Source organism: Pseudophryne corroboree, chromosome 2, assembly GCF_028390025.1.
Source record: "Pseudophryne corroboree isolate aPseCor3 chromosome 2, aPseCor3.hap2, whole genome shotgun sequence".
NCBI classification, from domain to species: Eukaryota; Metazoa; Chordata; class Amphibia; order Anura; family Myobatrachidae; genus Pseudophryne; species Pseudophryne corroboree.
The window spans coordinates 718,880,432-718,896,662 of NC_086445.1; the positions used below are offsets into that span (position 1 = coordinate 718,880,432).

The 16,231-nt window shown below is 43.2% G+C and overlaps 1 protein-coding gene across 4 annotated transcripts in view; it reads left to right on the top strand.

The window, feature by feature from the left end:
* Nucleotides 1-15,770, top strand: part of DDX20 (DEAD-box helicase 20) — a 314,615-nt gene extending 298,845 nt beyond the window's left edge. For all 4 annotated transcript variants that reach the window (XM_063955364.1, XM_063955365.1, XM_063955363.1 and 1 more), the window contains one exon: nucleotides 13,294-15,770. In XM_063955364.1, coding sequence (XP_063811434.1) covers nucleotides 13,294-14,447 — 1,154 coding nt within the window. In that variant the 3' untranslated portion in view covers nucleotides 14,448-15,770. The remainder of the gene's footprint in view (nucleotides 1-13,293) is intronic.
* The last annotated feature ends 461 nt before the right edge of the window (nucleotides 15,771-16,231 follow it).

The following is a 16,231-nucleotide window of genomic DNA, read 5'->3' on the forward strand; positions in this document are numbered from 1 at the left end:
CTTCGGAGAAAACCGGTTCTGATTCAGTCAGACAATGTCACGGCAGTGGCTCATATAAACCGCCAAGGCGGAACAAGGAGCAGAATGGCCATGGCAGAAGCGACCAGGATTCTATGCTGGGCGGAAGGCCATGTAAGCGTGCTGTCAGCGGTGTTCATCCCGGGGGTGGACAACTGGGAGGCGGACTTCCTCAGCAGGCACGACCTGCATCCGGGAGAGTGGGGACTTCATCAAGAAGTCTTCGCACAGATCACGGATCATTGGGGACTGCCTCAAATCGACATGATGGCATCCCGTCTCAACAAAAAGCTAAAGCGGTATTGCGCCAGGTCAAGGGACCCTCAGGCGGTAGCGGTAGATGCTCTGGGGACACCTTGGGTGTTCAGATCGGTCTATGTGTTTCCTCCTCTTCCTCTCATACCCAAGGTGTTGAGAATAATACGAAGAAGCAGGGTCAGAACAATACTCATTGTTCCGGATTGGCCACGGAGGACTTGGTATCCGGAGCTGCAAGAGTTGCTCGCAGGGGATCCGTGGCCTCTTCCTCTAAGGCAGGTCCTGCTGCGGCAGGGGCCCTGTCTGTTCCAAGACTTATCGCGGCTGCATTTGACGGCATGGCGGTTGAACGCCGGATCCTAGCGGAAAAAGGGATTCCGGAGGAAGTCATTCCTACCCTGATCAAGGCTAGGAAAGACGTGACGTTAAAACATTATCACCGTATATGGCGGAAATATGTTTCTTGGTGTGAGGCCAGAGCTGCTCCTACGGAGGAGTTCCATTTGGGCCGTCTTCTTCACTTCCTTCAAACAGGAGTGACTTTGGGCCTAAAATTAGGGTCCATAAAGGTCCAGATTTCGGCCTTATCCATTTTCTTTCAAAGAGAATTGGCCTCTATTCCTGAAGTACAGACCTTTGTGAAGGGAGTGCTGCATATTCAGCCTCCCTTTGTGCCTCCGGTGGCGCCTTGGGATCTTAACGTGGTGTTACGTTTCCTCAAGTCACCTTGGTTTGAACCACTCAAAACTGTGGAGTTGAAATACCTCACGTGGAAAGTGGTCGTGTTGTTGGCTTCGGCAAGACGTGTTTCCGAATTGGCGGCTTTATCACATAAAAGCCCATACTTGGTTTTTCACGTGGATAGGGCAGAGTTGAGGACTCGCCCTCACTTTCTGCCAAAAGTGGTCTCATCTTTTCATGTGAACCAACCTATTGTCGTGCCTGTGGCTACACGGGACTTGGAGGATTCCAAATCCCTGGATGTAGTCAGGGCTTTGAAGATTTATGTGACCAGAACGGCTAGAATCAGGAAGACTGAAGCTTTGTTCGTTCTGTATGCGGCCAACAAGGTTGGCGCTCCTGCTTCAAAGCAGACTATTGCTCGCTGGATCTGTAACACGATTCAGCAGGCGCATTCTACGGCAGGATTGCCGTTACCGAAATCGGTTAAGGCCCACTCCACTAGGAAAGTGGGCTCTTCTTGGGCGACTGCCCGAGGGGTCTCGGCATTACAGTTGTGCCGAGCAGCTACTTGGTCGGGGACAAACACCTTTGCAAAGTTCTATAAGTTTGATACCCTGGCTGAGGAGGACCTCCTGTTTGCTCAATCGGTGCTGCAGAGTCATCCGCACTCTCCCGCCCGTTTGGGAGCTTTGGTATAATCCCCATGGTCCTTACGGAGTCCCAGCATCCTCAAGGACGTTAGAGAAAATAAGATTTTACTTACCGGTAAATCTATTTCTCGTAGTCGGTAGAGGATGCTGGGCGCCCATCCCATGTGCGGACTTCTTCTGCAAACTTGTATATAGTTATTGCTTGCATAAGGGTTATGTTATAGTTTTTCGGTGGAACCGTGGCTATGTTGTTGTTCATACTGTTAACTGGGTAGGTTTATCACAAGTTATACGGTGTGATTGGTGTGGCTGGTATGGATCTCGCCCTTAGATTTACAAAAATCCTTTCCTCGTACTGTCCAACTCCTCTGGGCACAGTTTCCCTAACTGAGGTCTGGAGGAGGGGCATAGAGGGAGGAGCCAGTGCACACCCAGAGTCCAAAGCTTTCTTAAAGTGCCCTATCTCCTGCGGAGCCCGTCTATTCCCCATGGTCCTTAAGGAGTCCCAGCATCCTCTACGGACTACGAGAAATAGATTTACCGGTAAGTAGAATCTTATTTTTTATCTTGCAGCAAATTAGGCATCATAAAATGCCTACAAAAGCATAGAAATTAAGTCTGTATTCTTATTTGCGTGCGTGCGTGCGTATGTATGTATGTGTGTGTGTATATATATATATATATAGATATATATATATGTGTGTGTGTGTATATGTATGCATATATATATATATATATATATATATATATAATACAGGTTTTTTCCACACTAGTGAAAAAATTATAGCACTCTCCAGACTTCAAAATCAGTAAATCAAAAATGGAAAATTTTTAATGTAAAGGTTCCAAAGTTGTTTTCAAAAACGATCTCCAACGTTTCGGTCCTCAGCGGGACCTTTGTCAAGGAATGTACAGTCTAGTCAGTAAAGTCAGCATCACAGCAAGCATCAAAACGGCAGGAAACTGGAGACAGAGAAATTGCCTCACCGGCCCCTGTTAAATACCCTTCAAAAACGTGCAAAAACACACAGGACACGCCCCCATCGCGGCTGGGAGCCGTGTGGAACAAAGACGCATCACTTCCGCCGGAAGTGGGCTGCGTCCCTGGTGCTAGTGGAGTCACGGGCATAGCTTGCAAGTTGACCACATAGTGGAACGCATTACGTCACTTCCGGTATTACCGGAAGTGAGCGGTCACCATGGTGATCGGGGTAAATAGCGGACGTTACCTATAATAGCTCCGGTGCCAAGTGCACAGTGGAAAACTTAATCAGTCAAGTAAAGGGACAAGCACATATCAACACTAATAGTGTGTCCCACCGTTCGGGAGAATCACATCCCCGTTGTCACAGCAATACACTAGCTATAAATTAAGGTGCAGTTAGGGTATAGCAGAGGCCGGTGAAGCAACTCAGGAGGGATATACATAAACCATAAAGTAAATAAGCTAATATTGTAGATCAATATGAGCATTACAAATAGTGACAAATTATAATACCAGCAGTATTGTGGGCTATGCAAACGTATAGGGTAAAGACATGCGTGCAAGAAAAATAAATACAATTATTTCAAAAACATTGACAGAGGGTTGTTTTCATTCATGCTTCACCGGCCTCTGCTATACCCTAACTGCACCTTAATTTATAGCTAGTGTATTGCTGTGACAATGGGGATGTGATTAAGTTTTCCACTGTGCGCTTGGCACCGGAGCTATTATAGGTAACGTCCGCTATTTACCCCGATCACCATGGTGACCGCTCACTTCCGGTAATACCGGAAGTGACGTAATGCGTTCCACTATGTGGTCCACTTGCAAGCTATGCCCGTGACTCCACTAGCACCAGGGACGCAGCCCACTTCCGGCGGAAGTGATGCGTCTGCGTTCCACTGGTGCCACACGACTCCCAGCCGCGATGGGGGCGTGTCCTGTGTGTTTTTGCACGTTTTTGAAGGGTATTTAACAGGGGCCGGTGAAGCAATTTCTCGGTCTCCAGTTTCCTGCCGTTTTGATGCTTGCTGTGATGCTGACTTTACTGACTAGACTGTACATTCCTTGACAAAGGTCCCGCTGAGGACCGAAACGTTGGAGATCGTTTTTGAAAACCACTTTGGAACTGTGAGATTACCTTTACATTAAAAATTTTCCATTTTTGATTTATTGATTTTGAAGTCTGGAGAGTGCTATCATTTTTTCACTAGTGTGGAAAAAACCTGTATTGTACTATGGGCCCCACACCTTGCTGTGTGGGACTCTGATTGGCACCCCAGCCGATGGCTTTAGCTTATCTGTGAGAGTGCAGGATTATTTATGTATGTATGTATGTGTATATATATATATATATAGATTGCTGTGTACTCGGCACTCACGCATATGTTGAAAGGTGCTGCGGTGCCCTCCTGGAGGCGAAGACCTCTGATGTAGGATTGGTGATGAAGGCGGCACTCAAACAGACGTAGACAGCGGTGAAGTTTTTGTCAGTTTATTCCGACATGTTTCGGGGTAAATCCCCCGTCCTCAGGGTCGTCATGATGACCCTGAGGACGGGGGATTTACCCCGAAACATGTCGGAATAAACTGACAAAAACTTCACCGCTGTCTACGTCTGTTTGAGTGCCGCCTTCATCACCAATCCTATATATATATATATATATATATATATATATATATATATACACATATATATATTAGTGATGAGCGGGTTCGGTTTCTCGGAAACCGACCCACCTGAACTTCAGCCTTTTTACACGGGTCCGAGGCAGGTTCGAACCTTCCCGCCTTGCTCGGATAACCCGAGCGCGCCCGAACGTCATCATCCCGCTGTCGGATTCTCGCGAGATTCGGATTCTATATAAGCAGCCGCGCGTCGCCGCCATTTTCACACGTGCATTGAGATTGATAGGGGGAGGACGTGGCTGGCGTCCTCTCCGTTATAGTAGAAAAGACTGAGTGACTTAGTTATAATTGTGGGGAGGATTGGGGACGGGGAGCAGCTGTTAGGGAGTACAGTGCAGGGTTTTGATTATAATACCACCAGTGAGTTTAATCCGTTGTTTCTCTGCCTGAAAAAAAACGCTCCACCATATCTGTGCTCACTCAGTGTGCTGCACTGCTGCATGATATATCTGTGCTGAGTGCACTGCTCACACTGCCTAATTGTGGGGACTGGGGAGCAGTTATAGCAGGAGTACAGTGCACAGTTTTGCTGACAGTGACCACCAGTCCAGTATACGTTTGTCTGCCTGAAAAACACTCCTGTGGTGGCTTTTTTTTTCTTCATACTACTAGTTTAGCAGTCTGCTGACAGTGTCCACCAGGTCCGTTATTATTATACAGTATATTATATATATATATATATATAGCAGTACGGTAGGCCACGGCTGTACCTACCTCTGTGTCGTCAGTGCACTCGTCGTCCATAAGTAATATAATACTATACTATCCATCCATCTACATTGTATACCTGTGGTGGCTTTTTTTTTTCTTCATACTAGTTTAGCAGTCTGCTGACAGTGTCCACCAGGTCCGTTATTATTATTATACAGTATATTATATAGCAGTACGGTAGGCCACGGCTGTACCTACCTCTGTGTCGTCAGTGCACTCGTCGTCCATAAGTAATATAATACTATCCATCCATCTACATTGTATACCTGTGGTGGCTTTTTTATTCTACATACTAGTTTAGCAGTCTGCTGACAGTGTCCACCAGGTCCGTTATTATTATTATACAGTATATTTTATATATATATATATATATATATATATATATATATATATATATATAGCAGTACGGTAGGCCACAGCTGTACCTACCTCTGTGTCGTCAGTGCACTCGTCCTCCATAAGTAATATAATACTATACTATCCATCCATCTACATTGTATACCTGTGGTGGCTTTTAGTTGTGCGCATTAAAATATGGAGAACAAAAATGTGGAGGTTAAAAAAATAGGGAAAGATCAAGATCCACTTCCACCTCGTGCTGAAGCTGCTGCCACTAGTCATGGCCGAGACGATGAAATGCCATCAACGTCGTCTGCCAAGGCCGATGCCCAATGTCATAGTACAGAGCATGTAAAATCCAAAACACAAAAGTTCAGTAAAATGACCCAAAAATCAAAATTAAAAGCGTCTGAGGAGAAGCGTAAACTTGCCAATATGCCATTTACGACACGGAGTGGCAAGGAACGGCTGAGGCCCTGGCCTATGTTCATGGCTAGTGGTTCAGCTTCACATGAGGATGGAAGCACTCATCCTCTCGCTAGAAAAAAGAAAAGACTTAAGCTGGCAAAACCACAGCAAAGAACTGTGCGTTCTTCGAAATCACAAATCCCCAAGGAGAGTCCAATTGTGCCGGTTGCGATGCCTGACCTTCCCAACACTGGACGGGAAGAGCTTGCGCCTTCCACCATTTGCACGCCCCCTGCAAGTGCTGGAAGGAGCACCCGCAGTCCAGTTCCTGATAGTCAAATTGAAGATGTCAGTGTTGAAGTACACCAGGATGAGGATATGGGTGTTGCTGGCGCTGGGGAGGAAATTGACAAGGAGGATTCTGATGGTGATGTGGTTTGTTTAAGTCAGGCACCCGGGGAGACACCTGTTGTCCGTGGGAGGAATATGGCCATTGACATGCCTGGTCAAAATACAAAAAAAATCAGCTCTTCAGTGTGGAATTATTTCAACAGAAATGCGGACAACTGGTGTCAAGCCGTGTGTTGCCTTTGTCAAGCTGTAATAAGTAGGGGTAAGGACGTTAACCACCTCGGAACATCCTCCCTTATACGTCACCTGCAGCGCATTCATAATAAGTCAGTGACAAGTTCAAAAACTTTGGGCGACAGCGGAAGCAGTCCACTGACCAGTAAATCCCTTCCTCTTGTAACCAAGCTCCCGCAAACCACACCACCAACTCCCTCAGTGTCAATTTCCTCCTTACCCAGGAAAGCCAATAGTCCTGCAGGCCATGTCACTGGCAAGTCTGACGAGTCCTCTCCTGCCTGGGATTCCTCCGATGCATCCTTGAGTGTAACGCCTACTGCTGCTGGCGCTGCTGTTGTTGCTGCTGGGAGTCGATCGTCATCCCAGAGGGGAAGTCGGAAAACCACTTGTACTACTTCCAGTAAGCAATTGACTGTCCAACAGTCCTTTGCGAGGAAGATGAAATATCACAGCAGTCATCCTGTTGCAAAGCGGATAACTCAGGCCTTGACAACTATGTTGGTGTTAGACGTGCGTCCAGTATCCGCCGTTAGTTCACGGGGAACTAGAGAATTGCTTGAGGTAGTGTGCCCCCGTTACCAAATACCATCTAGGTTCCACTTCTCTAGGCAGGCGATACCGAGAATGTACACGGACGTCAGAAAAAGACTCACCAGTGTCCTAAAAAATGCAGTTGTACCCAATGTCCACTTAACCACGGACATGTGGACAAGTGGAGCAGGGCAGACTCAGGACTATATGACTGTGACAGCCCACTGGGTAGATGTATTGCCTCCCGCTGCAAGAACAGCAGCGGCGGCACCAGTAGCAGCATCTCGCAAACGCCAACTCGTTCCTAGGCAGGCTACGCTTTGTATCACCGCTTTCCAGAATACGCACACAGCTGAAAACCTCTTACGGCAACTGAGGAAGATCATCGCAGAATGGCTTACCCCAATTGGACTCTCCTGGGGATTTGTGGCATCGGACAACGCCAGCAATATTGTGCGTGCATTACATCTGGGCAAATTCCAGCACGTCCCATGTTTTGCACATACCTTGAATTTGGTGGTGCAGAATTATTTAAAAAACGACAGGGGTGTGCAAGAGATGCTGTCGGTGGCCAGAAGAATTGCGGGCCACTTTCGGCGTACAGGCACCGCGTACAGAAGACTGGAGCACCACCAAAAACACCTGAACCTGCCCTGCCATCATCTGAAGCAAGAGGTGGTAACGAGGTGGAATTCAACCCTCTATATGCTTCAGAGGATGGAGGAGCAGCAAAAGGCCATTCAAGCCTATACATCTGCCCACGATATAGGCAAAGGAGGTGGAATGCACCTGTCTCAAGCGCAGTGGAGAATGATTTCAACGTTGTGCAAGGTTCTGCAACCTTTTGAACTTGCCACACGTGAAGTCAGTTCAGACACTGCCAGCCTGAGTCAGGTCATTCCCCTCATCAGGCTTTTGCAGAAGAAGCTGGAGGCATTGAAGGAGGAGCTAAAACAGAGCGATTCCGCTAGGCATGTGAGACTTGTGGATGGAGCCCTTCATTCGCTTAACCAGGATTCACGGGTGGTCAATCTGTTGAAATCAGAGCACTACATTTTGGCCACCGTGCTCGATCCTAGATTTAAAACCTACGTTGGATCTCTCTTTCCGGCAGACACAAGTCTGCAGAGGTTCAAAGACCTGCTGGTGAGAAAATTGTCAAGTCAAGCGGAACGCGACCCGTCAACATCTCCTCCTTCACATTCTCCCGCAACTAAGGGTGCGAGGAAAAGGCTACGAATTCCGAGCCCACCCGCTGGCGGTGATGCAGGGCAGTCTGGAGCGACTGCTGATGCTGACATCTGGTCCGGACTGAAGGACCTGCCAACGATTACTGACATGTCGTCTACTGTCACTGCATATGATTCTCTCACCATTGAAAGAATGGTGGAGGATTATATGAGTGACCGCATCCAAGTAGGCACGTCAGACAGTCCGTACGTATACTGGCAGGAAAAAGAGGCAATTTGGAGGCCCTTGCACAAACTGGCTTTATTCTACCTAAGTTGCCCTCCCACAAGTGTGTACTCCGAAAGAGTGTTTAGTGCCGCCGCTCACCTTGTCAGCAATCGGCGTACGAGGTTACTTCCAGAAAATGTGGAGAAGATGATGTTCATTAAAATGAATTATAATCAATTCCTCCATGGAGACATTCACCAGCAGCAATTGCCTCCAGAAAGTACACGGGGACCTGAGATGGTGGATTCCAGTGGGGACGAATTAATAATCTGTGAGGAGGGGGATGTACACAGTGAAAGGGGTGAGGAATCGGACGATGAGGAGGAGGTGGACATCTTGCCTCTGTAGAGCCAGTTTGTGCAAGGAGAGATTGATTGCTTCTTTTTTGGTGGGGGCCCAAACCAACCAGTCATTTCAGTCACAGTCGTGTGGCAGACCCTATCGCTGAAATGATGGGTTCGTTAAAGTGTGCATGTCCTGTTTATACAACATAAGGGTGGGTGGGAGGGCCCAAGGACAATTCCATCTTGCACCTCTTTTTTCTTTCATTTTTCTTTGCGTCATGTGCTGTTTGGGGAGTATTTTTTTGAAGGGCCATCCTGCGTGACACTGCAGTGCCACTCCTAGATGGGCCAGGTGTTTGTGTCGGCCACTTGTGTCGCTTAGCTTAGTCACACAGCGACCTTGGTGCGCCTCTTTTTTTTCTTTGCGTCATGTGCTGTTTGGGAAATATTTTTTTCAAGTGCCATCCTGTCTGACACTGCAGTGCCACTCCTAGATGGGCCAGGTGTTTGTGACGGCCACTTGGGTCGCTTAGCTTAGTCACACAGCTACCTCGGTGCAAATTTTAGGACTAAAAATAATATTGTGAGGTGTTCAGAATAGACTGAAAATGAGTGGAAATTATGGTTATTGAGGTTAATAATACTATGGGATCAAAATGACCCCCAAATTCTATGATTTAAGCTGTTTTTTAGGGTTTTTTGAAAAAAAACACCCGAATCCAAAACACACCCGAATCCGACAAAAAAAATTCGGTGAGGTTTTGACAAAACGCGAACCCAAAACACGGCCGCAGAACCGAACCCAAAACCAAAACCCGAAAAATTTCAGGTGCACATCACTAAATTATATATACAGGTTGAGTATCCCATATCCAAAATGCTTGGGACCAGAAGTATTTTGGATATTGGATTTTTCCGTATTTTGGAATAATTGCATACCATAATGAGATATCATGGTGATGGGACCCAAGTCTAAGCACAGAATGCATTTATGTTTCATATACACCTTATACACACAGCCTGAAGGTCATTTTAGCCCATATTTTTAACAACTTTGTGCATTAAACAAAGTTTGTGTACATTCACACAATTCATTTGTTTCATATACACCTTATACACACAGCCTGAATGTAATTTAATACAATATTTTTTATAACTTTGTGTATTAAACAAAGTTTGGGTACATTGAGCCATCAGAAAACAAAGGTTTCACTATCTCAGTCTCACTCAAAAAAATGGCGTATTTCGGAATATTTGGAAATGGGATACTGAACATGTGTGTGTGTGTGTGTGTATATATATATATATATATATATATATATATATATATATATATATATATATATGTGTGTGTGTGTATGTATAAATGATTCTTTAGTCAGTTCAAAAACTTAATTAAATGTAGTATAGAGACTTGATGCATACAAAAAAAGGTGGACCACGCAATTAGCAATCACGGAATTATATACATAATGGTAAATTTATTGCATGTATTCACAGCAATCCCATGTTGCAGTAGCGCATGCAGAGATTTCTGCGTATCCATCTGAGTACAAATCCTGCGTTTGCTCCTGTGTTGCATATAAAATAGATCGTATTTAGGGTGGTATCCTATTAACAGCTATCCTATTAGCCTCAATGCCGGCACATATCGGGGATTATGCGTCGATGCATAATTCGCAATAACGTGCCGCCAGTACTGGGATTGGGGGATTTATCCCCAATCCCATGTGTTATCGTACGATTGTGGGTCCAATTTCGGCTGATAAAATTGGACTGTAATTGGATACCGTGATAATGACCATCGGTCAAACATCGGAATATCCGTCCATTTTTACAGACCGAAAGAGTTTCGGTTCTAATTGGATACCGCCCTTAGTGTTCATTTTAGCACCCTGCACCTAATCAGTAAGGAGGGCATATTTTGAAGGACAACATTTTATACCACGTCTAAAATTCTGACCTTCAAAATTAAAATATGGACTCCTTAGTGATTAGTTGCAGGGTGCTAGAGTGAACACTAGTATTCTTTAGTACATCACCGCCTTAATTGTAGGAAAAGTCCCTGTCTCTGGTTAAACAATGATATTTACAGTCAAATCCTCGAGGTAAGCAATTATGCCTACAGGTTACACAAGACATTCCTCTCTCTTCCAGCTTGTCTACCAGATTTTAGCACTGAATTTCCTGACAAGTACAGTGGGGATTGAAAGTTTGGGCACCCCAGGCAAAAATTCATTTTAATGTGCAAAAAGAAGCCAAGGAAAGATGGAAAAATCTCCAAAAGGCATCAAATTACAGATTAGACATTCTTATAACATGTCAAAAAAAGTTTGATTTTATTTCCATCATTTACACTTTCAAAAGAACAGAAAACAAAAAATGGCGTCTGCAAAAGTTTGGGCACCCTGCAGAGTTAATACCTTGTACTGCCCCCTTTGGACAACTGAGACCTGGAAGTGTCATGAATTGTTCTCAATCATCGTCTGGAAATACCAGGTGATGTCAATCTCAAAGGTTTTAAAAGCCCAGACTCATCTGACCTTGCTCCAACAATCAGCACCATGGGTTCCGCTAAGCAATTGTGTAAAACACTGAAACTGAGAATAGTTGACGCTCACAAAGCAGGAGAAGGCTATAAGAAGATAGCAAAGCGTTATCAGATGCCCATATCCTCTGTCTGGAATGTAATTAAGAAATGGCAGTCATCAGGAACAGTGGAAGTTAAAGCAAGATCTGGAAGACCAAGAAAAATATCAGACAGAACAGCTCGCAGGATTGTGAGAAAAGCAAGTCAAAATCCACGTTTGACTGCACGATCCCTCCAGGAAGATCTGGCAGACACTGGAGTTGTGGTACACTATTCCACTATAAAGAGATACTTGTACAAATATGGTCTTTATGGAAGAGTCATCAGAAGAAAACCTCTTCTACGTCCTCACCACAAAAATCAGAGTTTGAAGTTTGCAAATGAACATATAGACAAGCCTGATGTATTTTGGAATAAAGTTCTGTGGACCGATGAGGTTAAAATCAAACTTTTTGGCCGGAATGAGCAAAGGTAGGTTTGGAGAAGGAAAGGCACAGAATTTAATAAAAAGAACCTCTGTTCAACTGTTAAGCGTGGGGGTGGATCAATCATGCTTTGCGGTTGTATTGCAGCTAGTGGCACAGGGAACATTTCGCGAGTAGAAGGAAAAATGTATTCAATAAGATTCTAGCAAATTTTGGACGCTAACTTGATGCCATCTGTGAAAAAGCTGAAGTTAGAGAGGCTGGCTTCTACAAATGGATAATGATCCTAAACACACCTCCAAAATCCACGGTGGATTACATCAAGAGGCGTAAACTGAAGGTTTTGCCATGGCCTTCACAATCTCCTGACCTCAACATAATTGAAAATCTATGGATAGACCTTAAAAGAGCAGTGCGTCACAGACAGCCCAGGAATCTCAAAGAACTGGAAGACTTTTGTAAGGAAGAATGGGCGAAGATACCTCAAACAAGAATTGAAAGACTCTTGGCTGGCTACAAAAAGCGTTTACAAGCTGTGATACTTGCCAAAGGTGGCAGTACAAGGTATTAACTCTGCAGGGTGCCCAAACTTTTGCAGACGCCATTTTTTGTTTTCTGTTCTTTTGAAAGTGTAAATGATGGAAATAAAATCAAACTTTTTTTGACATGTTCTAAGAATGTCTAATCTGTAATTTGATGCCTTTTGGAGATTTTTCCATCTTTCCTTGGCTTCTTTTTGCACATTAAAATAAATTTTTGCCCAAACTTTCAATCCCCACTGTATAATACACTGTTATTAAAATAATTTTAATAAAAGAGTTAAACTTCAGTTGAAACAAACTATATTCCACTGTTCACCAATTAAGTCTGCAGGATCATATAGCCATATTTAATTTGTAGTAAGTATTTTAAAGCTTGAGATTTTTAATTCTTAAAGTAAATTGTTCACAAGAATATCTACTTGAAAATTAAGTTTTTTATATTTTTTAATTCATTTTACATTACTATACTGACAATGTAGGAATGTGTTAGCTTAATGCAAATAAAGTAAGACTGCTTACTGTATGCAATGTTCATGTCCAAGACAACTACCGTGGTTAGTGTAGATAATGAGTCTGTTAAAATGAGGGCCACCTTTTACCTGTGCACAAAAAGTTTGAATCCTTATACAAAGTGTCATCATTAGCTAAAAGTTCAGTTTATACACTCCACAATCATATACCAGATGAGCCACCAGGGACAGTGGAGGAGGGCCTCCATAGATTACACTATGTATGAAGGTGATATCCATTCACAGCCTGAATATGGCTGAACAACGGTTGGGTGAATCAGATGGGTTTGGAATCTAAACTATCCAGGCCATTTTTTTAGTGCCATGAATGATCTAGTAACCTACATTAAACGAAAATCATTCAGAGACCAATGATTTAGTTATCTGGTCCGTACGATTATCATGCAGTGTATGGTCAGCTTAACTTATTTCCTTCATAGCCAAGTTCTTACACATAGTGCTGTAATGGTCCTGTTTATTTTTGCAAATACGTGTCAATTGTAAAATGAATAATCATGGAATGAAGTTTGGGCTTGGAATGAGGTCATTTGGCAAAACTTTGGCCTAATGGTACTTCTATAACTTTACATAGATACATATTTATTTAAAAATGTTTTTGTACAGATCCAATTCCGGATGGACTTATGGAAGAAGCTTGTGAATGGGATGTCAAAATCACTCCAGTGAAGACCACACACACAGCTTTAAGTTCTGCAGAAAAAACAGATGATTCTTTAAAAAGCCATGTTTTCCAGGCAAATCCTGTAACAGAAATGTTCACAAGCAAGAAAGTGATTAAAGCTACTCCATACAAGCAGAAAAAAGTTCTCAAAAATAAGAGTATAGAAAAAGAGAGTCAGCACGAATGGGTAAATGCAGAGACTGCTAATTTGCATAAGAAAGTAAATGACATTAGTAAACCAAAAAAGCCAGTGGAAAGCCTAAAAAGTGACCGCAAAATCCAGGACGTGCTGGATAATTCCCTTCCTAAAATCCCAAGCTTATCTTCTTTCAAACGTCCTGTAGTCTGCACTTCATCCTTTGCTGAGCTTGTTGAAGACTATGAGCATTTCATCAAGGAAGGTCTAGAAAAACATGTAGAGATCATCCGTGTCTACACAGACTCTGGAAACCATGTAGAGGAAGATACACTGGAAAATCCTTACAAAGAAAATAACACTGTTGAGATGTCTTCAGATGCAGTGAGTATCCCAGAAACATTTCTCATCAGTGGTACTTCAGGTGTTGAGAGCAATAGCAGCTCATCCAGCTCTACATCAGAGCATGAAAACAGTGAGGAATTCCTTCAGTCGCAGGTGATGCAGGGGTCTATGGAACTGTCAAACCGTTGCCCAGATGTCTTGGCTGCAGAGACTGTTGGGGCCCCTGTTTCCATGCTAAATGTAGATGATTTTCCTTCATCCATGGAGGTGCAGCAAGCAAGCTTGGTTAAAGCTCATGGTTATGTTGGAGAAGGGGCAGTTTGCAGTAATGTCAAAAAGTCTAGAAAACGGAGTAAAAAAGTAACCCACCTGTCCAGAAGAGAACTCTGCCAGGAAACCCAGGATGATGTGTACCAGTTGGACTATGGGAATCCCGGTGCATTTCCTTATGACACCATGAACTATGCTGACTATTGGCGATCATACTATCAAGCATGGCAGACATACCACTCTACCATTTCAAGTTCCTATTATCGAAATGTCTACAAGTGCTCAAATTGGATGTCTGCATACCATATGCACTCTGTCTACCTCCATGAAATGCTGAAGCCATGACCATTCTGGAATGATGAAATGTAGCCATTTGTATTGAGTTTTTTCTTTATTTTTTATTTTTTGTTTTATTTGGGATATTTTCAACTCTTTCCTGAAGGTTTTCAGACACAACCCCTCGTACCACAAGTTACAACAGCTGGTCTAATTACTGGTTCATTTAAATAGGTTGAATTTATGTTCATGAAAGTGGTTGGACCAATAGGGCATGCTTTAACAAAACGTTTGATATACTGTGGTTTATTCTGCCTAAATAAACCAGTACAGTACTATGAATATCATTCCCAAAAGTTATGCTGAAAAATGCATATTACATTTATTGCATATTAAACCAAAACTGACAATCCTGTAAAGATGCACATCTGTGCCTTTTAGAAACACCAAATCATTTAATATCAAGCCAACTCTGTAAAAGGCAGCTTACCTTATTGTACCTTCACAATGCTACAGTGAGGAATTATCTCTTTTTAAATCATTTGCCTGCTGTTTCCCCTTCAATTTGCATATAAAGCCACTTGCTTTAAGGTGAATACAACTACGAATATGAAAGAGGAGCCTGGTAATGAAGTAAATAAGATGTAAGAAAAACCATAGATTTATATGACTCCAGATGCATCGAAAAATGATGGTGACCAGTCCGCATGAGATGGCTGAGAATGTCATAGAGTGGAAATAAGTGTTTTTAATGTAGACTAACTGGTTCTTCATCTAGTAGAAATGATATCATGTTTAAAGGAAAAATTCATAGTTTAATTCTGCACCATGTTAAAATAAAATGCTATTGTGATGCCTGTTTAGTTAGTCCATTGTGACCTATGCTTAAATATTCTAGTAGACTTTTCAGTCATTTGCCATCATAATTTCAGATTGCTGCCATGGCTGTAAATGTCTACAATTAACAGATAAATAGTGATCTACAGTTTAGTTATGTGGCTAGCCTGGATTGGAGTGTTAATAGTCAGAAGAGTTCACTTCTGCCATGCATTTTTACTGTAATCAGTGCAATCATAGTGGCTGCATACAGATCTAACCAGTTTACATATGCGCACGTATCGCTGCAGCAACTATTCGCACCTGGCCGCGAATAGTTAAGGGTGCATACGCACCACTGCATTGCAGTGGAAGCAAGTTCGTACGCACGTACCTGCACACACTCACGGGCACACTGTTTGTGGCAAATGTCCCGCCATTGTGAATAATCATAGGCCAGATGACCGTGAACACATCTCTATGCGTTTGGTTGATGTGAATATGCTTTTGCAGCATTTATGAAATATTGCATACCAGTGACATAACTCATGAATAAATTTTGTTTCTTACGTTTAAGCATTGATTTATTTTTATACACAAAGACATCCACAATTTATGAAGGTCGTTTCTTAAGCAAACCCAGCTAAATAAGGTAAGTTTATTTAATTGAAATGTATTATATGTGTGCTTTTTATCTATATAAAAATTAAAGGCTGTATTAGTTTTCACTGCTGGCATGTACTAGTTCATCTATTCACTTTTTTTGTGTAAATCATAAACATATAAGTCAGTACACTTTGGCTTTTTCATTTTTGTATGTAGAAATTAAATTTCTCTAACGTCCTAGTGGATGCTGGGAACTCCGAAAGGACCATGGGGAATAGCGGCTCCGCAGGAGAATGGGCACAACTAAAAGAAAGCTTTTAGACTACCTGGTGTGCACTGGCTCCTCCCACTATGACCCTCCTCCAAGCCTCAGTTAGATTTCTGTGCCCGGCCGAGCTGGATGCACACTAGGGGCTCTCCTGAGCTCCTAG